Here is a 21,668-nt window from a genome sequence, read left to right as displayed (position 1 = left end):
TTGTTCTTCAGTTAACAATTAGCTTTACTTGTTGTTTCTCAACTTCACTAATTGTTGATTAATTAAATAATCAGAAAAGAGCCGTGAACAAAAATATAAACTTTTATTACAAGTTCTTCTTTTGGATAAAAACTTTTGTTACAAGTTCCTTGCACCGATGGGAGAGTGAGCCTTAGTTCCCAAGTTTGTGCCTTTCACTAATATATGAAAATTGAAATACATTAATACAAGATAATTAATTATTAATGAAGGGGATGCATGAAATTTTCCTATAATAATATATATTTTTCTTTTATTTGAACTGGCGGGTTGATTATTAAGTTACGTATATAAATATCCAATAAAATGTTATGAAAATTAGCTGTAAGTTTCACTTTATTTTCCTCGTCATTAGTTGCTAAAATACTAAGTAGAAGTTGTTGATAACATGTATACATCAAATAAGAGCTGACACGTAGTGTGAACATGGAGCAACTTAGCGCACAAGTCTTGTAATTCTTGATCAACAGTGGTCACTCTTCTCTATATAAACCCAATACTCTCTGCTTCTCTGCAAAAATTACAAAGCCACACACACAGATATATACATACACACAAACACATACATTCTTACTTATAGTCTGAAGAAGATGAGCTCCGGAGAACTGAAGCCGTTCAAGAAGAAAGAAGGGAGTGTGATCCCAAAGGAGAGAGAGTTGGTGAAGACTAAAGCCGCCAAAGCCATTTTCTCTTTGTTCCGTCCATCCTGCGACGGTAAACAGAGTTCTCAGCCATCCCGTGACGGTGACGGTGACCATGACGGCAAGCGCGTGTATCCCACTCGCTACTGATCGGTCTTTTTCGTGGTGTTTAAAGATATTTTAGCCGTCAAGATCTTAAATGGGTTCTTCTCCTCCTCTGTTTTTCTGTTGTTTATAAACTTAATTAGGCTAAAGATTTTCTGTTTTTTCCTTGTTTGTTGGTTTCTCTTTGCTTTTTTCTTTTTACAGTCTACGAGAAAGGGAGATGATGAATGATGGGCTTAATATCTTTAATACTCTTGCTATGTAAAACCAAGTAGTACTATATTTGACCATGATGCGTTGTGATTAATTATGGTACATACTGTTTTTATCATTTTAAGAAAAAAAAAAGCATACTCTGTTTTCATGGTGATTATCATCATGTGATTGTAGTTTTGAATATAAAATATGCAAACGTGCTGTCTCGAAATTCAGAGTTTATGTGATAATGATTGATTTAAGAAAGAAAAGAAAAGAAAAGTGACGAAAAGGCAGTGGATATATTTCACATTAAAACCAAAAAAAGAAAAAGAAAATAGTGGATATACAAACACAATTAAATGGATAATGCGGTAATACTATAATAGGCATCCATTAATCCATATAGTAATTAAGTAAATATGAAAAAGTTAAGGGGTATTTTGGAATATTTAACATGACATTAATACGGGTACAAATTATGCATGACATGCGTAGGACCAAAACTTGTCCTATATGTGGACTTGGTGGAATTGTCAGTAAGTTAAGAGTTTGAAATATATTGAAATTATTGGATGTTAACAGATAAATATATATTGACCAAAGTATCGGAAATAAAACAATGTTTTCTTCTATATATTTCGCATCCAAAAACACAAATATACGAAAACAAGAGTAATTGTTTTCCTATGACAAAAAAAAAAAAGAGTAACTATTTTCCTCTATATATACTGTGTTTTGGGAAACCCCATTACAAATATATTTTTGTCAACAACACTTCCTTACAACTTTATTTTAAAGAAGCAGCGTACAATTTATGTCTTGTCTTGAATGTATATGTGAATTAAAGATTCTTTGAAAACGAAAGATAAAAACAATTAATATATATTAGTCGAAACATGTAATTGACAAAGTACTAGAGAAACAAAAAAACTCAAAAAAGAAAAAGAAATAAGACTCGAGACCACGAGGTGTTGAATAAAGAACACAACAAACACAAACCTTCGTGTCAACTTCAATTAGGACATTGGGGGCCTACCAAAGATCCATAGTAGAAAGGTTTTCGTCATTAGTGACGTGGCAGAAGTCCAGTTTCGTTGCTGCCGGTGTGTCATTGCTTCTGAATCTCCGATTTTTATTGGACATGAAAGCATATTCATGTTTTGCTACTAAAAATAGTTTTCTTTGTTCGGAGTAATAATTTCCTTAACTATCAAATTCAAGGATATAAACAAAAAACATATACTATTATTGTCGCCCAAAATAAAATATTCTTTCTTAGGCTTAACTTTTTGTTGCGTATAGAGTCCAGATCTTCTTCATGAGGGAAAAAAAAGAGAGAGTCAGATCTTCATCGCAGCTATACTATAATAGACATTATATGTTTGACATATTTAAGTAACACGTAAATTAAGGGTAAGTATACTGTATTTGATAATTAACTCTATATATAACCTCGAGATAACGCACCCATGCCTGAAAAATGTGTAACTTACTAACTTAGTAACTTGTGTTGTGTTGTTGCTCGAGACTGTTGTTTATAGACTAACATAAATGGATCTGGGCTTCCAAAATAAGTCCAACTTTTATTGGGCTTTGTATTTGAAGTTAAACGGTAACAGTTTAATAATACTAACGGCTGCTTCATCATACCCGCCAACCAAAATTCAAAAACTACCTCACTTTTTCTCTCTTCCACTTTTTTCTTCCTTAATCCTTTTAATATAGGATCACGCCTAGCTAAAAAGTCCACACACACACAAAATACACATTATATACAATAAGCATCTCCATTTCCTGTTGTAACCAATCCCTTTTAATAGTTACTTTCTCTCGTACAGATTTTTCGAAAAAAGTATTGAAATCAAACTCTAGGAATGGGTTGTTGTATCAGCAAATGCTCTCCAAAGTCGAAAGATTTCAAAGAAGCAGAAGAACCTCACGAGAAGTACTGTTCTGTTCCAGAGAAGATGTTCATGTCTCGTTGTCCAAGTCGTGTTTCTCCACTTAATCTTCCGGAGAAAAACCGGTTTCATCCTATCCCTGTCCCGAATAAGTTTATCAATATCCCGGGTAAAGTAATCCCTCCCCCTTCTCCTGTGAAGTTGGCATCTTTCTCTCCAATCCAACCTTCAACCACAAGCAACTCTTCTCTCAGCTCATCAAACTCGTCACTTTCGACCGCCTCTTCAGTTTCGGTTTCGAAGGAGAGATCTTTCTCCAATGATTTCTTGCGTGCTTGTTACCAAGAGAATTCACATGTTGCTCGAATCAATTCCTTACGAGAAGCTTCTCTATCTATGAAAACCACAAAACCGAGATATCCTAGCCGGTTTGATTCTCCGGTTATACCAAGCCGGAATTCAACAACACCAAACAGAGCAAATGAAGATTCTAAAAGAGGATCAAATTGTTCTAAGAGAACTCGAGAGCTATCACCAAACCATCGTTCATTGACACGACAAAAGAGCTTTCGTCAAGATCAAGAAAGAGTTGTTATCTCTTCTTCATCAAACTCCTTAACCAAGGGAAAGTACTTGAAATCTCCATCTCCAAGCAGAAGATATGAGGGAAATTTCTTGAAATCACCATCTCCAAGCCGGAGATTTGGTGTAGCCGCGGCTAGTTTGACGGTCTCTTCTTGTGTAAGGAAAGATAGTTTAGATCTGTCTGGTCGCAAGATTTGTCATATGAGCAACAGATCAGAGCCTCGAATACATCGCATAAGTTCTAAGATCGACCAAACAATTATCAGAGAAGTAATCACAAAAGATAGGGAACCAGTGGTTCCAATATTTGAAGAAGTTGGCAATCCTTTGATTGATTTGGATTGCTTTATCTTTCTTTAAGGAGAAACATTTGATTTTTATTATTGTTTCTGTTGAAGATGTGTTTGTGTAAACAGATATGTTGTGTAATTGTTTGAGACAATTCCCACTTTCTTTTGTTTATTGTAGGTTTGTGATGATCAAGTAGATCATAACTCTCATACTTAACTTTTTTTTTCAAAGTCTACTTTTTATCTGTATGCTTTTGAAATATTTTGGATTGAATACAGCTACGGGAGCTTAATTATTGCCATGTTTTTTTTTAAAAAATTATACTTTCAAATCTTCAAAAATTCTAAAAGAAAAGAAATGCAATTAAAAAGCGAACAAGAAAAACAGAATAACGACATACGGTGCGTTTTGGACCTTGAAAGTGTTGTTCATTAAAAAGGAAAACGCAGCGTTTTTGGATTTCTTGAAAGTCTTATTTTCTTGGTAGACAGAAAAAAATAATCTATTTTGATGTCTTATCCAAATCCAACCAATGAACAAGCAGATATAAATTGCAATGCTACTACAACACTATCCCACTCTATCTTCTATTAGTGTGTTTACCAATTTTTGTTACATCTCTTGCTTTTACATTTTCTTGAATTAGCCATGGTGGCACATTCACTCGTTCCTCTCTCACCGGCTGCTCACGCCGCCAGACTCTCCTCTCCATCGCCGCGGTCACTGCCGCAGGCTCCTCCCGTCGTCCTTGCAGTTCCACCAATTAATCGCAGGTGATCAAATAGATAACTGTTGGAAAAAATTAATCAAAGTCTAAGAATGTTGTTATGCTTGTTTATATATATATCAAAACCAATTTATGAATAGAGTGAATTACAATCTTTTTGTACTAGATTAGATTTCTTAAGTGTTTGTGTCGATGATTAAAAATCCAATCCGCACTGATATTTTCCAAAAGCACATTGTTCATCAACCCAAAAGGCCAAAACACTCTTCTCAAATCAAAACGGGCTAAATGGACCGGGCTGTTTTAATTCAAATCGGTGTTAAATTTATGTTATATTTGTAAAATTGTTTAAATATGTTTACCATTTGGCAAACGTACATATTTCTTAAGTTTTTACTGATTAATATTTTATAATATTGGTTATTTTAAAAACAACTATTTTTTTTCCAAATTCGATCAGACCGGTTGGACCGGATCAACCTCACATCCACTTTGACTCCGGTTTTTGCTTTTAGTACCGTGATCGTTGTAAGATTCCTAAACAAAATCATAAATGGAAGAATCTCTATGCAGGACAATTTTGGTGGGGCTAGGCGGTGCGCTATGGAGTTGGAACGCTCTGGCCGCTAAGGAGGAGGCAATGGCGGCAGCAAGACGGCCGCCTCCACCACCACCTAAGGAGAAGAAAGACCCGACCGTGACCGGAGTTCAGGCCAAGGTATTGGCGAGTAAGAAGCGTAAAGAAGAAATGAAGGCTTCCATTGCTAAACTTAGAGAGAAAGGCAAACCTGTTGTTGAAGCAAAACCATCCTCTTCTTCTTCAGAATAGCATCCGAGCAACAATTTAAACCCTTTCCATTAATTCATCTGTCTACCAAATTCATCCCTATGATGTTAATTCACTACTATATTTCGGTTTATTCTTATGCTGATTTTGTGGTAGTAAATTCAAAAGCATTCTAGCTTGTCAGAAATCATCACAATTAGATTACACAATTTTTTGGTAGTTATTATGAAACTTTTCAAAACAAAACTCGGAAATCAGAATAATTTATAGCTGAAACATATTTTGAAGAAGACAAAAAGTAACTTATATTATCATCAATTTACACTTACTTTTCCAAATGAACTGTGTTGTCGGCTTTACGTTGGAAATTAAAATACAGATTTTATACAATTAAACTCAACGACTTAAAATTTCCAACGTAAAGATTTTTCACTTATTACCAATGCTCAAGAGTGTTTAAGAGCTAAGTGGACGGTTTAGACATTTATAGCATAACACATTATAGATGTAAATAAGTAAAACTATTATAGTTGAAAACATATAAAACTATCTATTAAAATTATAGTTCTGACTTGTGAAACCATTTCTTTTTTCTTTTTAGCACATTTTTTGTTTGTTGCTAAATATGTTAATATCATTATAAATAAGAGTAGAACCTATGAAAGAGTAGCCAAGACAAAAAAGAATAAAAACAAGGCTACAATAGAGAAGGAAAGACTTGGGGTGACTAACGAATCCAGAGGAGGATTAACCTTTGCCAACACTTCCGATGACGTCTCAAAGTGATTATGTTGCGAATTTCACGGTCAACCAATTTGAAGATAACAAACGGGGACAAACGAATGGAGTTATGCAAAACATAATTTCGCTGTCGCTAAATGCTATAGATGACTGCCTGAGCTGATAATTTCCGGAGAAGAGCACATTTGGAAACCAATTTTTTTCTTTCCTTGTAGCATATTTGGAAATGAATCAGATTTGAATGATTCAATAATATATATTTCTCCTATCTTTTTACTTTGTTGTAAGATCTTAACTAGTATTTTGTAATATATATTTATATAAAAGAAAAAGAAAAATTGTGAAATTTTCAAATATGATTGAAAAAGGGTATATATTTTATTGTAAAACATTATTATTATTTTACTTTAAGAGATAAGTTTTTTTTGGAAATGTTATATACAGTAGTTGATAGAAATTCAATTACTAGCTAGCATATTCTGAGAAAATATTGATTTTTCTTTTTTTTTTGGAGATGTCATATTTAGTAGTTGCACAATTAGAAAACTAACCACGCGTCAAAACTCTTATTTCTTAAGTAATATTTCTAATGATACGTAAAACACTTGGCACCAATGATTAATAAATTACAGTGTTGCAACACACAATATTAAAAAAAAATTCACTCCTACCTAAAATATTATTCCATGTTTTCCACAAAGATTGATGTTGTGGTTTTTTTTTTTCATAAAGATTGATGTTATGTATAAATTAAATTATTATTATTATTATTATTTAAACCAATAAATAGAAAATAAAAATAAAGTTAATATTATTAAATTAATAATTAAAAATATAAAAAAATAACTTTTTCTTGATTTGTGTGAAAATTCCACAACATCAAATTTGGTGGAACAGAAAAAGTATAATTTTTTTACTTTTTCAACACTAATATGATATCTATATCATTAATATATAAGAATTCAGTGATATGATATCTAATTATCTATATCATTTAGATTTCATTCAATGATATAATAACTGTAGGCAGATAGTTTACTTTGATTAGTTTATTTCCTTCAACGACTGGTATATATATATTAGTACTCTTTGCACACAATATATCTAAATTGTAGTCATTGTATAAGAGTTTAGATAAAAGAGAGAAAATGTTATCTAATCTACCATATGATTTGATAGATGAAATACTTTCTAGGGTTCCAACAAAATCTCTCATACGACTCCGATCTACTTGCAAACGATGGAATTCTCTATTTGACGATCATGGATTTTCTAAGAAACACTTTGATAATGCCATGAAACAAAATATGTTTATCTTATTCCTTGATTTGAATTTTTTTACGATTAGTTGTGAACTCCAAAAACGGGATTGTACCTTACAACGTTACTAGTTGTAAACTTAATCTAACAGAATGTATTTGTAAAAAAAAATGTGAAGTGTTTGAAGTTCTTCATTGCGACGGTTTACTCTTCGGCCTCACAAGATGTTTTGAAATTATAGTCTGGAACCCATGTTTAAAGCAAACAAAGTGGATTGAACGACACATACATAAAGTACGTACTACTAATACTCCTGGATATGCTTTTGGGTGCGATAAAAAATACGGTGATCGTCGATACAAGATCTTGTTGTTTCCAGCAGCCAGCTGGCATTCCTGTAAATTCTGTTTGAAATATTTAGAGGTTGAAATATATGACTTTACGTCTAACTCTTGGAGAGTTCTTAACGTTGAAATTGATTTTCTTCTTGAATTTCCTACTCGTTGGGTATCCTTGAATGGGAATTCTTATTGGATTGGTGCAGATGAAAATACGCATGAAGGTGTCATTGTGACATTTGATTTTTCAGCTGAGATGTTTGGACGTCTTTCTTTGCCTTTTTTGGCATATCCTTGTGAAGATCATCTTTCTATGTTCGTTAAAAATGATAGAATTTCGATATTACATCAAACGCGTCATCCATATTCTGTGGAAATTTGGATGACGGGATCTGTGATAGATGGACAAAAAGTGTCTTGGAGCAAACTCATGAGAATTGATGCTGAAAACTTTGATATTCGGTTCAACCTGCCTAATTTCTTCATTCAGGACGAAGAGAACAAAGTCGTTGTATTTTGTGATAAAAAAGAAGGGGTTCATAGAGTTTACGTTATTGAAGACTATAAATGTACGGAAGTTTATGCTAAAAAAGTCGACCATTATAAAGAGCCTGTCATCTATAATTATGTTCCCAGTTTGGTTCATATTCGCTAGAGAAGCTTTTATTAATCCTATTAATATATTATGTATGTATATTTGTCATTTCTTTTATATATGTATATTTTTATTCGTAGGATGGCCAACATTCTTTTGTGATCCCTTTCCAAAATTTTGTTAGATAATATCATTTAGATACATATAAATATCCTACAATATAGAAATAATATCAACAAGATCAAATATGTATAGATATTTGGAGGCCAAGCCTATTGTAACATATATTAACATTATCTTATGAATATAATTCTCTACTGTGTTTTCACAATCTTATTACATATGGTATCAGACGCGATCTATCCTATCTCCGCTCTATTTTCATCATCTTCTTCTTCTTCATACCCAAAGTTCATTGAAGCTCGCTCGATGCTGACCATGGAAGAGAAACGCCTCACCAAACACACACACCACCAGCGGTTATCAACATTAATACAACCTTTGCTCTAACGCTCCTTTACACATCCTGCGACCAGCACAGTCAACCCAAGAACGGCAGCTACGTACTCCAACAACATCAAGCACAACAACGACAGATATTCCAACAACAACACAATAACGGCTACTCAAACTATGATATAGCGATCTAGAAGGTCAGCTCACACATGGATAAGAAGAAGTGCACGTGCGTGTTTGTGAGCTGGCAAATGCAACTTGGCGTTACCGACGTTGGATGGTGACGGAAGACGTTGTTAACGTTTACTTTATAAAAAGCAACATGTTATGCTCGTACTTTTTACGCTGAATTCCTAAGCTGTAATTCTCTCTAGAACTCTCTAGACTTTTCCTCATCATTTTGCCGGAGGTTCTCTCAAGGAGACTCTTGCAAGTGAGAAGTTGATATCGCGTTTTATGAACATTGTATCAAATTACGTTTTATCAATCGAAGTACTCTATTTTTTACTCTGTTTTTGTTACTCTGTTTCATCAACTTGTTTTCGTTATCACTACTCCAAAAAATCAAGCATTATCTAGTGGGAAACAAGTCGCTGACCACACGTATCCGATCGTATCGGCGACACCGGAACTCTTCACGATGGTTCGTGTCCTAATCTATCAGATGAATAAATAATTTGATCCTGAATAAGTTTAACTAAGACCATGAGCTCTAGAGGGAAGACTAATGCACGTGTAAATTAACAAATGTATGTCCATATATTCAGTTATAGATGCTTGCTCGTAGTTTAAATAAACGCCACCGCACAGTGTAATTTTACTAATTTTTCGTCACGCTAATAAAAAAGAATCACATCAAAGATGCAATTGGTCAAATAGGAATATGGGTTCTAAGCCCAAATTAAAATCAAAGCCCAGAAAAGAAAAATAAAAATAAATGAAAAGAATCTTTAATTTGTACTAAAATAAATTAATAAATAGGAAAATTTAAAATCTTGAAAAGAATAATGCATAAAGTTTGATACTTGCAAGTTGATAGATGGATATAGCTTGGTAGTGGTGATACTAGCACAGCTCTACTTGATTTTGCTCGTGGTGCGCCATTATCTCCTCCTCAAACATTTTTCTGAATACTGATTTGTAATTTTATATGGGTAAACTATGAGATGTATATATATATCTTTATATTTGGATCATATATACACAAAGATAAAGTCTACTCAATCTCTTTGTGCACATGAAAATAAATGAAATTCGGAAGAATGCGTTTAATTACATTTGAATGGTTGAGTAAGAAAAATATGAGCATTGGGACAATGTTTCTGTAACCTTTTCTAGACTACGTACGTACTATTTCGAAAAGGTTGTATATATAATTTAATTATTACACTGCATGCATCTAAAAGGTTGTATATTATCTCGGAAAAGTTGTATATTACGTACACTGCATGCATCTACGTACTATCTGGAAAAGGTTGTAATTTACTATCGAACAAATATTTCGTGACTATAAAAACAGTAGATATTTTATAATAACTTGAGAGATGTTTTAAACTAAAATAACACTTAACAACGAAAGATGATATATACAAGCTAAGTGTTGAGTTTGTGATGATTAGAGATTCTTCTTTTTCAGTTTCTTTGGTTTTTCAACGTTGCAGTTTTGGGGAAGATACTTAAACGGGAATGTTGATTCGTGTAGTTGTAAATATATTTCCGTAGTTCCACCTAACCCTCGAGTTAATATGCAAATTAGAGAGACGTGAACACAATGCCATTGCCAGTTTTGCCTATAAAGCAAAGCGAGTAGTAGTCTAGTAGATACATCGTCGGATTACTTATACCTCGTTCATTGGTCTCGTTCCTATACATTTCAAAGCGACTACTTTTTAATTAGCTAGTGGATCCCAGGTATGATTTTATTGTGTATTGCGTGTGTCTTTAAATTAATTTTGCCTATAAAAACAGAGCATCGGAGGAGCAAGGACTAAACACATAACTCACCAGAATTTACACAGAGCAAACAAAAAGACTAAGAAAATTTACGAAAGATATTTACCAAACAAAATGTCTTCCTCTTCCTCGCAGACGTCGCGTCGCCCATATATATCAGCGGCTCTTAATTCGCGTTCCAATGCAGCCAAGACTCTCAACGAATTGATCAAGATCCATGGATTAGAATTTGCTTTCAAAAAAGACGGAGTGAAAAGGGACATGGAAAGGGGATGCAAATCGGCGTTAGCTGACGAGTACGTATCCAACAACCTACATAATCTGAGGACACAGTACTTGACAAAGGTGATAAATCTATTCCGCCAAAAGCACCACGTGGCAGAGATTATCAAGACGTCATGGACGTCCGATGACGGCAAAGCGCAGACATATGACATCATCGAAGTCATACATTACCCAACAAACGAACGGTTGATCGCCGACATAGATATGTACGACGGGCTTCACCAAGTCATGGAAATTCCTGAAAACCTCGAGAAGGATGTGCCGGTCGCGTTCGTCGGAACCGGCGATGATATACGCCGTCTCGTAGCAACTATTTCCGACGAAGGAGTTGAGGAAGCCCTTCTATCTAAATGGCTTGCCCGTAACGGTATCTAAGCCCGATGGGCTGTTTCCTAGGTTATTTTAGTTACACATTGTCGTTTAAATTTGCGCACGTAATATATAGACAATTCCGTCGTGGTTTCGCTTAGTCATGTATAGATACTTCCGTTGTCGTTTCACTGTTATAGACACTCTTAACTAATTAATCAGTAATAAAAAAAAGATTTAAGATTAAGATGTCTCTCTCTCTTATAATTAATAAAGGACTTCCATTTTATAACTCTCTCTGTCTCTTAATATTTCTGACTTGTATCACATAAACGACATTAGGCAAACAGTCATATATGTTATGATATATCTCTTTTAAAATCTGTTGACATATTCACATTGAATTTCCAAAAGTGGGTCATGCAAAAGCGTACGTACGTACAAACGGTCAGATACTCAGATATGTTCCAACTATGAATCTATGATCTCAACCAATGTATGAGTAATGAACGCTTAACAACATGAACACCGCTCATGCATACATTAATTGCCATCGTTATATATATGGCGTGGAGATATCTGAATATAAACCACCTTTCGTAAAGCTTTTTTTTTTGTCAAAGTACAAATATTTCTGATTTGTATAACACACTACACACGGCTCCTGGTTCCTCAATGGAGGAGAACCTTAGTAGTGTATGATGGTGACATAAAACAACAAAAGGTATACCCAAATTTGGTTAAATAAATTATCAATTAGCGTGTGGAAAAAGAAGAAGAAGTTAAGGAAAAGGCAGAGCAGATAGAAGGTCACGATCACAATGCAAATCAAATTACAAGATGAGAAAAGAGATTCAATTGCAAAATATTATTCTTTAAAAAAAAAAAAATGGTATTTAGTAGCCAACAACCAATCGACGCTGTATAAAATTGTTTTGCCTTATGAATAACAACTTAATCATAATAGCCATCTTTAGATTAATTAATGCATGTTCGCTATGTATTTTAATTCTTTTTGTTAAAAAGAAAGTTTAGAACATTTATGCTTTTTTTCCGAAAACATTTGTTTGACTAATTAATAACACTATATATTTACGTTTATTGAGTTTTATTAGTGAGTACTAGTTTAATATTAAGACATCTTTAAACAATATTTTTTTTTGTTTTTCGATAAACTTAGAAATTATGTACTGCATGTACTCGATAATAATACCGCGTTTAAAGCGTTAATCACACCTCTTAAATAGAGTTGAACTAGTGACTTTGATGGCTCTCAGAAACACTAAATGTTACAATCCTTTGTAAAATTTGTTGGATAGTGTAGTAGTAACCGAGAGAAAACGTCAAAATGATAGCACAAATTCATAGACTCTTGTATTTTATTTTATTTTCTTGTATTAAAATGGTTTGTCAGCAAAAAAGTATTATTTTAATTCGTATGAAACCCAAATTTCAGGTCGAATAAATTAAGAGAAATTTATCCAATTGTTTTCCAAAACTTAGTAGGAATAAATCTATCAAAGAACCTAATTTGAAAGTAACTTGACGAAGAAGAAACGGAAAAGAAACCAAATAAACTATTATAGTAAGACATAAATAAAACAAATTCGTTTGTAATTTATTATTTCCAAATTTGAATTTACGATTTTTTTCTTCTAGAATTTAGTTGTTTTTTTGATAAAGAAAAATAAGTTTCATTGACATTAGAAATTGTTATGTAAGCTAAAATAATTTATAACATAGCATATTTTATTTTGTTTTTGTTCTTGTTCTAACGTTTGAAGAGAGAGAGAAAGACAGAGAGTAGAAACCTGCAAGCGGGCAATGTGGATCTTTCTTGCAAAGCAGGACATGAACTGATTCTGGAGCAGTGGTAAAAATCCAGATCTTCTCCTATTAATCTTGTATGATGTAAGGAGAAAAATTTAGTAAATCTATCCAAGACTCACAAAAATAAGAATAAGAGATGATGAAACTTATACTTGAAGTTACCATCGAAATCGAACCAGTTTGGATTGAAGTCTTTATCTTCAAAGAAGAGAGTAACACTAGAACGCCCATCGGCTAAAGTTTCAATGCAATGTGGGAGTGTTTTGACTGCACCATAGAAAGAGTCTCAAACACTCGAAAATCTCTCTTTCTTATTCATACACAGTTGTATTTGTGAAAATGAGAATAAGAGATTAGGGTTTTTGAATCTTTCCTAATCTTCTCAATGGTTCTCTGTTTACTACCCAACAAATACGAAAGATTATGAACACTTTTTTTCTCCCATTTTATCAATAAAAGTTTTTTTTTTTTTTGCTTTGAACTTGCACAAACGCCTAGATTGTATAACGTTTGATAATACATAATGGGTCGTTTAAAATTATAAATAGGCCTATTATGGGCTTAGAAGTAGATTTAGTAAACAACCGACAAAACAGAAGTTATAGGTTTAAATTTAAGACATTAAATTAAATTAGAAGATTGTTATAGGTTTGCGGAAAACAAGATCAGATGGGACTGACCATAGGAACGTCGGGCCGTATACGAACTCTTCTTCTGAGCCCATAATGGGCCTTTCTCAGAAATTAATTTATTTCCATGAGAACGTTGCCGTTTCACTAACACCAAACGTTATGTTCTCGTCATCTATCATCTATGCAAGATCTAAGCGAAAACAAAAAAAAATGCCTTAAAACATTTGAAGAAGCAAAACGAAGAAACAGTGAGAGAGATAGAAATGGCGAGCTTAACTAGTAATAAGCCTAGAAATTTTGGTGCGTATAGTCACTACGCTACTCCCTGCACTCGCACGCACCAGATTGGAGCTCTTTTTCTCGTCGTCTCTACCTTCTTCGTCACTAGGCTTTTCGATCAGTGGTTCTCGGAATCCAATTCCGTTACTCCGGTGATTGATCTCCGTCGTACTTCTTCTTCTTACGGAATCAAAACTGATAACGGTATTATACGGTGGCCGGAGCGAGGTTATGGGTCTCACCTCTCGCTGAAGATCTACGTTTATGATGAGAATGAGATCGACGGTCTTAAAGAGCTGTTGTACGGTAGGGATGGTAGTGTTAAGACCACCGCATGCTTGAAAGGTCAATGGGGATCTCAGGTGATTTATCTTCTTCTTTCTTAATTTCACATTGAATTAACGATTCAATCTGGGAATTTCTGGAAATAGCAATGTAGTTAAGTGTGGATTTGCTAGCTACTTGTGATTCTTACGATTGTGTTGATGATAGGTTAAAATTCACAAGTTGCTTTTGGAGTCCAAATTTAGGACGATTAAGAAAGATGAAGCGGATTTGTTCTTTGTGCCAGCTTATGTTAAATGTGTGAGAATGTTGGGAGGTCTTAATGACAAGGAGATCAATCAGACCTATGTCAAGGTTAACGAAATCATCACTCACTCATTCAAATTGTTGATGCTGATGTTTTATTTTGTTGTTTCGAATTACAGTGATATGTATTATTGACATTGTTTCGGATTCACTAGGTTTTGAGTCAAATGCCGTATTTCCGAAGATCTGGTGGTCGTGATCATATATTTGTTTTTCCGAGGTATGTGGCACTTAATCAATAGTATATAAAGTTTTCTCGATGAACTGTATTCTTTTTATACTAACTTTGACATTACTTTTCTTTGTTATGCTATTGTAGTGGTGCTGGAGCTCACTTGTTTAGATCCTGGTCAACATTTATCAACCGCTCTATTATCCTCACTCCCGAGGTACTTAGCTTGCTCTCTGCTTAGGAGTTTCTTGTATTTTGAAGTATATTTGGTAGTGAAGCGCTAATGTGAAAGTTCTTTGGTCCATATCTGTCTCTTCTGGCTTTCAGAGTTTTCATTGGACATTTTTAGGGGTGGTTTCGAATAAACTGAATGGTCTATGTGCCTACTTGTAGAATCATACAATGGAATCATTGAGCTAGGTTCTTAGAGTTTGTTTTACAGAAACATGAATGCTTCAATGATTGTGGATGCAGGCTGACCGGACTGACAAGAAAGACACAACTGCCTTTAATTCATGGAAAGATATAATCATACCAGGAAACGTCGATGATGCTATGACTAAAAATGGACAACCTGATGTTCAGCCTTTGCCTCTGTCAAAGAGGAAGTATTTAGCAAATTATTTAGGTCGTGCACAAGGGAAGGCTGGTCGACTTAAATTGATTGACCTATCAAAGCAATTTCCAGATAAGGTTAGTCTCACATTATTTCTTCAAAGACTACTTATACACGTTTTTCATTTTCCATCGAGGATCTGCTAAGCTATTACTTGTTATTTCGATGTTTTCTTTTCCTTGCTTGCTTCTCATGAGTGGTTTTGTGAACAGCTAGAATGTCCAGATTTGAAGTTTAGCGGAACTGAAAAGTTTGGAAGGACAACATATTTTGAACATCTGAGGAATGCCAAGTTCTGCCTCGCTCCTCGTGGGGAATCATCATGGACACTTCGCTTTTATGAATCATTCTTTGTGGTCTGATCTCTATTTTCTCTTTACCCCAACTTTTGATTTCACTTTCTTTATTACTTACCTTACGTTGTGTAATATTGTGATTGTGCTTGTTCAGGAATGTGTCCCGGTTCTTTTATCTGACCACGCCGAGCTGCCTTTCCAGAATGTTATCGACTATGCCCAAGTATCGATCAAATGGCCATCAACTCGAATAGGCTCAGAGTTTCTTGATTACTTAGCTTCAATATCAGGTAACATTAAGTTACTTCAGAACCGCTTTCTCTTCGCCAATATCAATGGATTTGCTCAGATTCTTGAGATTTAAGAACTTCTTCCCGGCTTGTCTTTCAGATAGAGACATAGAAGGAATGATAGCCCGAGGTCGGAAGATTAGATGTTTGTTTGTGTACGGTCCAGATTCCGCACCCTGCAGTGCGGTTAAAGGGATTCTATGGGAGCTTCAACGCAAAGTTAGACATTTCCAGCAATCGACTGAGACGTTTTGGCTGCACAATGGCAGTTTTGTGAATAGAGAACTGGTCCAGTTCAGTAGCTGGAGACCTCCTATGCCTCTACCTTGACCGGTTTCAACATTCCACTAGAATATCTTGTGTTTACGAAACAAAATGAATGATACATTTGAGTACAGTTTTTTTGTGAACTTGATTTTTTTGTACATATCACTCTTCAGTGGAATTTGTTTGACTAAAATTTGATAGAAAAATGACGAACCAACAAAATTGATGGCTTCTCTTCGATGTTTACGGTTTATAGTACCATAAACAAAAGCATCTCTCATGGGAATGATCTAAGATTTATGCAGAGACTAAACTGGTCACAACAAGAAGGCAGAGTAATATGTTACAAAGCTATCGTTTGAGAAATCAGAATCATATCCACATATTGATCAAGCACAGTGCATACTATATTGATCTGCTTGTAAATTATTTTACCTGTAGATTGATCTGGACGGATCAAAGGACACTGAGTTTTATTTCGGCCGACATGTGATTTGGCTGAATAGAAGGATCCAGATAGATGAAAGAGATGGTTGTCTATGGAAGGACAAAGTTTTGTTCAGTAATCTACCGACAAGGAACCAATAATATGATCCCACGAAACAGAGTTCCACACGGAAATCAGAACGAGTCCAAATCTGTTTTCTTGGAGTGATCGGTGATGTTAATCCAAAAACAAGCCTCCGTGTATACACAGCTCACCACAGTAAATAGGAACTTTCTATTTTAAGTAACAAATAATGGTGTGGCTATGGAACATCAAAGATTTGACATCTTCCTAACACAATTATTCTGCTTTTGAACAATTGATTCGATTGTAAAAAAATTCCCATGGAAATCTTCTTGAATGAGCTTAATCGTTTGTTTGAAGCGATCTTTGGAAATCAGGAAATATATACAGAAAGCATTAAAAAGTTTATGAACTTGATTCCGAAGTTTGGAGGACGAACTTGTAACTTTGTGATGATTGGTGATGATAAGGCTTACGAGTTTGGTGGTTACTATAAGTCTATAAGTCCATCAATACAAACGGATCATAAGAAGCCAAAAGTAGGTAAGAAGAGTGCAAAGACATTATTAGTATTACACTCGAAGGTGCAAATTGTATTCAAAGAAATGCAGTTAATTATACATAGAAAGGTCGAGAAGAGAGCCCTAACTTTGAGGGCAAGCTAATTTTTAATTCTAGGAAGCTATAATCAACCTCTTCATTAAAATGTGTCCCCGAACGTTGAGTGTAAGTGCCTTCTTTGTATATATCGTTATTGTTTGATTCGATCGTAACAAGAAAACTCTTTTAGCTTCGATTCAAATATGAAAGATTGTGAAGATTGCAGAATAATATATAGAAATTCATTATTTGATAATCATTTTTACCAGATATTTCAAAGACCTAAATTCAGCTAATAAAATGGGGAAATGGCTCATTGACAAAAAAAACTGAAAAAACCTAAAGCCAAATAGGTTCGGCTAGTGAGTATGAGACCTAAAGCCAAATTAGGTTCGGCTAGTGAGTATCCTTTAAATTAATAGGCATGTTCCTTGTAACTCTAACCAAAACCTAACATCTTCCCCTCTTTGCTTCTTCTACAAGACTCTGACGGCCGACACAAAAAAAGAGTCTAGGTCACGCTATGGACATACTTTTAAAGTAAGCTCTATGGATTTTGTAACTTGATTTTCTGCTTCAATTGTGGCTTGGGCACAGTGAATATGATTTGGGAAAAAAAAGGAAGAATGGATTCTTTTTGTATTTAGGGTTTCGCAAATTAGGTGGGTGCCATGAGAATTAGGTTGTTCTCGGCTTCGATTGGTAGAGAACTAACAAAAACTGTTCCTTTGTGTTGCTTGCTGTGTTTGTGAATTGGCATGCTGAGGAAGTTATTCTTGTGTTTCAAATAACATTAGCTTTGGATTAACTTATACTTCAAGAGTGTTGTGTTTTTTTGTTTTTGTTTTTAGCCCTATACATATATAGAGATATAGATATGGTGGTCTTATGATCTATTGTCTACCCTTATCAACTGCAGCCTTTCCAAGTGAATCGCAGCTAGGAAGGCCGCAGCTTTACGGTGAATCTCGGGGCAAAGAGCTGCTGCTATTAAGAAAACCCTCAAGACTTTTCCTAAGGATGTTGTTTGAGCGGTTTACCGAGGAAACAATGAAAGCTATAATGCTGGCCAAAGAGGAAACCCGCAGGTTTGGCCACGTATATGTAACGACTGATCACATACTTGTGGGTCTACTACTTGGCCCCCGAAATATTGCTGCAAAGGTTCTTGATTAATCCATAGGAATCAATGCCAAAGATGTGCGTGTGGAGGCAATAAAAATAGATAGGCAACGAGGACTTAATGAGCCTATTGAGGTTGAAAAGATGGAAATCAGGGCAATAAATATCCCATTTGGACTCCGTGCTAAGTACATTCTTGAGTTGTCAGGAAGCTCGGAAACTTGGTCAGTTATCTGACAAATTTTGTATCTGTCAAATTCAAAATCTTGATATGTGACTTTCTTCTAATGTTCGTTTGTTCGGTTGATAGGGCATGACTGTATTGGATGTGGACATCTTCTGCTTGGTATGCTTAGCGATGAAAGATGTTTAGCTGCTCAGTCTCTGGCCAATTATGGTGCAAACGCTAGCAACATGCGGACCGAGGTAAAAGAAAAAAGTTGCATTATAAATAGATTCCAGTCGATAAAGAGTGACTTTGCTTAATAAGCTCTTAGTGACTGAACGTAAGCAATATCATTGAGTTTTTGAACAGGCTGGTTTGCTTCGTGGCGAGGTAAAGGCTCTATGCGTGGAGATATTTCATCTTCAGGCCAAAAAGAAAAGCAGATCATGTGGAGCTGTTGACACTCAACACACATTGTTGTTGCGAACAAGTGGACTTACAAAGAGATGTGGGATGAATAAACGCTATGTACGTAGCACATCTTTCGTTTTCATAAGTGCACATTTCTAGTGAATTAAGTTCATTTCAATTGCAATTTTCTTTTATTTCTAAGGTTTTACGTATTGTCGAAGCCAGTCCGCTTTGGGATCATGTAATATGATTTAAGTTTAGTGTGGCTATGGAACATCAACAATGTGGCGTCTTCCTAACACAATTCTTTTGTACGATCTGAATCGTTTGTTTGCTTTGGAAATCTGGCATATACCAAAAGCGTTAATAAGTTTAAAACTTAGGTGAATGATTCCAAAGTTTCGTGGACGAACTTGCAACTCTGTGATGATTGATTGGTGATGATAAGACTGATACAATTTGGTGGTTACTGTAAGTCCATCAATACAAAAATATCATAAGAAGCTAGAAGCCAAAAGTAGGTAAGAGCAGTGCAAAGACATTATTACTATTACATTACAACGTGCAAAATTTTCAAAGAAATGCAGTTAAGCATAGAAAGTTAGAAAGGTCGAGAAGAGAGCCCTACCTTTGAGGGAAAGCTAATATTTAAATTCCCCTACCTTTGAGGGCAAGTAAATATTTAATTCTGAGGAGTTATAATCAATCTCTTCATAAATATGTGTCCCCAATCGATGAATGTAAGTACCCTTCTTATATATATATATCGTTATCGTTTGATTCGATCGTATCAAGAAAACTCTTTGAACTTCGATTAAAAAAGAAAAATTTATCTGCTGAATTGTTACATCAAGAATATGATGATCGATATCGAGAGATTGTATATATTTATTGCTCGTCTCTAGAGCTTATCTTTAAGGTAGTAGAAGTTACGTTAGGTGACTTTTTTTTCATCGTCTCTAGAGTTACATAATCGTTAGGTCACTTGTATATATGTATTAGGCAAACTCTTATTTAAATATTGATGTGTGATCACCTACAAAATAAAATCGAAAATGAATGAATACACTAAAATTTAATAAAACGAGAAAATGTTAATTATTTATTCCGCTTGTTCCATTCATTCTGATTTTTTCGATATTAACGATCCTTCTAACCAAAAAGTACACAATAGTGGTCCAATTTCTTATTAAAAAAACAAATTTGAAAGAGAGGACAACTTGGACAAGGAAGGTCGAATATGTCTGGAAAAGGAAAGAGCTACGTGACTCGTGTGAAGAGTTGTGCCATGCCATGTGGTGCTTGCTGATACCAACGTCATCATCATTTCACTCTTCTGATAGTCTTTTCCTTTTCTCTCTAGTTCAGTACTCTTTTGCTTTCAATCATTGACGTCGGACTCAAACCAAACCTCAATCCTCGATTTTCTTTGTTTTTGGTGATAATTTATTACAATTATCAGATAATTTGTGCCTACCTAGTGAAAGCTTAATATATAATGGCATTTGTTCGTCCACATCCAAAGATTTTCAAGCTTCTGCATTTTAGATTCGGATTTAAAAGTAAGACTATTGTGGATAACAAGTTAAAAGGTGTTTTCAACTCACAAAAGATGAGAGAGCATAAAAGTATGCAGACTGAATCATCTAGCAGTCTAGTAATCATGTTACTGTGCTAAATTTTGGTTTTGCCTTCATATAGTAATTAGATCACATTGTTCTAGGTAAATATCAAAATCTCAACAAATATTGATGTAGCCAACGACAAAAAAGAAAAAATGGGTTGATAAAAATCTGCCATTTGATGAAATACGGTATCATAAACTAAATTAGATTTGCAGTGGACTTATGATAGGTTCTTGAATTTTAGCTAAATACTGCGTACATAGCTAAATTGTTTTCTTGAACTAGACGTATTAAAAATATATAATGAACACGTACGCGAGAACAGCCAATTTCATGATTTTTTCCTACAAAAAAAAAAAATTCAACAAATTTGGTCATCTTCAATAATCAACTCATCTACCGACGTTGATCCATTAACCTTAGCCTCACAATCATAACCTAATGTTCTTTTTGTTGGTTTTACTCCGGTTAAAATGATCATGAATGAACCGATATGGTTTGGGTAAAGCTGAATAAGCTAACTCGTGGTGACTAGAAAACATTCCAAAAAGATCACTCACTATACTAAAAAGTATATCCTGCGGCTGTGGTTCAACGGTATAGAATAACTGAAATTTAGTGAAACTTATTGGTGCCCTTAAATAAACTTGACAGTTTGTTAGGTTTGGTTTCGCTTATGTAACCAGAAACTTCCTAAACTGTCAAATTTTATCTAGAATCTCTATTAAAGAGGGCAACGAAAAAAAAAAAGTAACACATCATGGAGAAGATGAACCACTAGCCACTGCCCCGCAGAAAATACAGGCTCGGGCCTCGAGTCACATATCAACGTCAAGCCCAGAACACTCTGGCTTGTTCAGAGCTACTTTTAGTATCAAACAAAAAACAAAAGAAGAAAAGACATTGCTCTTTTTAGGTGTTTATTTCATTTTTAAGTATTTAACCATATCTCTATAACTATCTACAAAAGAAACGTCGATCCAAAGAGTCAGGTTCACCTCTCGAGGACGTAAAAACAAGTAACAGATAAAAAACCTCGTTCCAAAAAT

General features: G+C 34.6%; 6 protein-coding genes and 1 pseudogene across 9 annotated transcripts; all 7 read left to right on the top strand.

Moving 5' to 3' along the window:
* The first annotated feature begins 435 nt into the window (after positions 1–435).
* On the top strand, positions 436–1,344 carry AT1G21520 (uncharacterized protein). Its single transcript, NM_102001.4, has one exon. It carries the CDS (start codon positions 630–632, stop codon positions 828–830), a length of 201 nt encoding a protein of 66 aa, NP_173571.2. The 5' UTR covers positions 436–629; the 3' UTR covers positions 831–1,344.
* A 1,273-nt stretch (positions 1,345–2,617) lies between these two features.
* Positions 2,618–4,051, top strand: AT1G21510 (TPRXL). The gene has a single exon (NM_102000.3). The coding sequence runs from the start codon at positions 2,858–2,860 to the stop codon at positions 3,827–3,829; it is 972 nt and encodes a 323-aa protein (NP_173570.1). The 5' UTR covers positions 2,618–2,857; the 3' UTR covers positions 3,830–4,051.
* Positions 4,052–4,254: 203 nt separating this feature from the next.
* Positions 4,255–5,658, top strand: AT1G21500 (uncharacterized protein). The gene is made up of 2 exons (NM_101999.3): positions 4,255–4,533; positions 5,061–5,658. The coding sequence occupies exons 1-2, from the start codon at positions 4,409–4,411 to the stop codon at positions 5,314–5,316; spliced, it is 381 nt and encodes a 126-aa protein (NP_564142.1). The 5' UTR covers positions 4,255–4,408; the 3' UTR covers positions 5,317–5,658.
* A 1,502-nt stretch (positions 5,659–7,160) lies between these two features.
* On the top strand, positions 7,161–8,284 carry AT1G21490 (annotated as a pseudogene). The gene has a single exon.
* Positions 8,285–10,641: 2,357 nt separating this feature from the next.
* On the top strand, positions 10,642–11,391 carry AT1G21475 (hypothetical protein (DUF506)). The gene has a single exon (NM_148479.2). The coding sequence runs from the start codon at positions 10,732–10,734 to the stop codon at positions 11,275–11,277; it is 546 nt and encodes a 181-aa protein (NP_683320.1). The 5' UTR covers positions 10,642–10,731; the 3' UTR covers positions 11,278–11,391.
* Positions 11,392–13,810: 2,419 nt separating this feature from the next.
* On the top strand, positions 13,811–16,417 carry AT1G21480 (Exostosin family protein). 2 transcript variants are annotated; one of them, NM_101998.2, is made up of 8 exons: positions 13,811–14,314; positions 14,445–14,591; positions 14,699–14,763; positions 14,863–14,932; positions 15,190–15,408; positions 15,544–15,687; positions 15,782–15,917; positions 16,018–16,417. In NM_101998.2, the coding sequence occupies exons 1-8, from the start codon at positions 13,937–13,939 to the stop codon at positions 16,245–16,247; spliced, it is 1,389 nt and encodes a 462-aa protein (NP_564141.1). In that variant the 5' UTR covers positions 13,811–13,936; the 3' UTR covers positions 16,248–16,417. The 2 variants fall into 2 exon arrangements, with proteins under 2 accessions (NP_564141.1, NP_973879.1); NM_202150.2 differs by having other exon boundaries at positions 13,866–14,314; positions 15,782–16,377.
* A 1,308-nt stretch (positions 16,418–17,725) lies between these two features.
* Positions 17,726–19,354, top strand: AT1G21470 (uncharacterized protein). 2 transcript variants are annotated; one of them, NM_001332507.1, is made up of 4 exons: positions 17,726–17,836; positions 18,215–18,641; positions 18,728–18,843; positions 18,953–19,354. In NM_001332507.1, the coding sequence occupies exons 3-4, from the start codon at positions 18,766–18,768 to the stop codon at positions 19,151–19,153; spliced, it is 279 nt and encodes a 92-aa protein (NP_001319058.1). In that variant the 5' UTR covers positions 17,726–17,836; positions 18,215–18,641; positions 18,728–18,765; the 3' UTR covers positions 19,154–19,354. The 2 variants fall into 2 exon arrangements, with proteins under 2 accessions (NP_001319058.1, NP_001322153.1); NM_001332508.1 differs by lacking the exon at positions 17,726–17,836 and having other exon boundaries at positions 18,300–18,641.
* Positions 19,355–21,668: the final 2,314 nt, after the last annotated feature.

The sequence above is a fragment of the Arabidopsis thaliana genome (genome assembly GCF_000001735.4).
Source record: "Arabidopsis thaliana chromosome 1 sequence".
In the NCBI taxonomy this organism is placed as follows: domain Eukaryota; kingdom Viridiplantae; phylum Streptophyta; class Magnoliopsida; order Brassicales; family Brassicaceae; genus Arabidopsis; species Arabidopsis thaliana.
This window is presented reverse-complemented; position numbering and strand designations above follow the sequence as displayed.

Excerpts from the sequence above, each read along its gene's own strand:
- AT1G21520 (NM_102001.4), top strand. The coding sequence starts at position 630 with ATGAGCTCCGGAGAACTGAAGCCGTTCAAGAAGAAAGAAGGGAGTGTG.
- AT1G21480 (NM_101998.2), top strand. The coding sequence starts at position 13,937 with ATGGCGAGCTTAACTAGTAATAAGCCTAGAAATTTTGGTGCGTATAGT. Across the intron at positions 14,764-14,862 it reads CATATATTTGTTTTTCCGAG|TGGTGCTGGAGCTCACTTGT; the intron begins GTATGTGGCACT and ends ATGCTATTGTAG. Across the intron at positions 15,409-15,543 it reads CAAAGCAATTTCCAGATAAG|CTAGAATGTCCAGATTTGAA; the intron begins GTTAGTCTCACA and ends TTTTGTGAACAG.
- AT1G21500 (NM_101999.3), top strand. The coding sequence starts at position 4,409 with ATGGTGGCACATTCACTCGTTCCTCTCTCACCGGCTGCTCACGCCGCC. Across the intron at positions 4,534-5,060 it reads GTTCCACCAATTAATCGCAG|GACAATTTTGGTGGGGCTAG; the intron begins GTGATCAAATAG and ends ATCTCTATGCAG.
- AT1G21510 (NM_102000.3), top strand. The coding sequence starts at position 2,858 with ATGGGTTGTTGTATCAGCAAATGCTCTCCAAAGTCGAAAGATTTCAAA.
- AT1G21475 (NM_148479.2), top strand. The coding sequence starts at position 10,732 with ATGTCTTCCTCTTCCTCGCAGACGTCGCGTCGCCCATATATATCAGCG.
- AT1G21470 (NM_001332507.1), top strand. The coding sequence starts at position 18,766 with ATGCTTAGCGATGAAAGATGTTTAGCTGCTCAGTCTCTGGCCAATTAT. Across the intron at positions 18,844-18,952 it reads CTAGCAACATGCGGACCGAG|GCTGGTTTGCTTCGTGGCGA; the intron begins GTAAAAGAAAAA and ends GTTTTTGAACAG.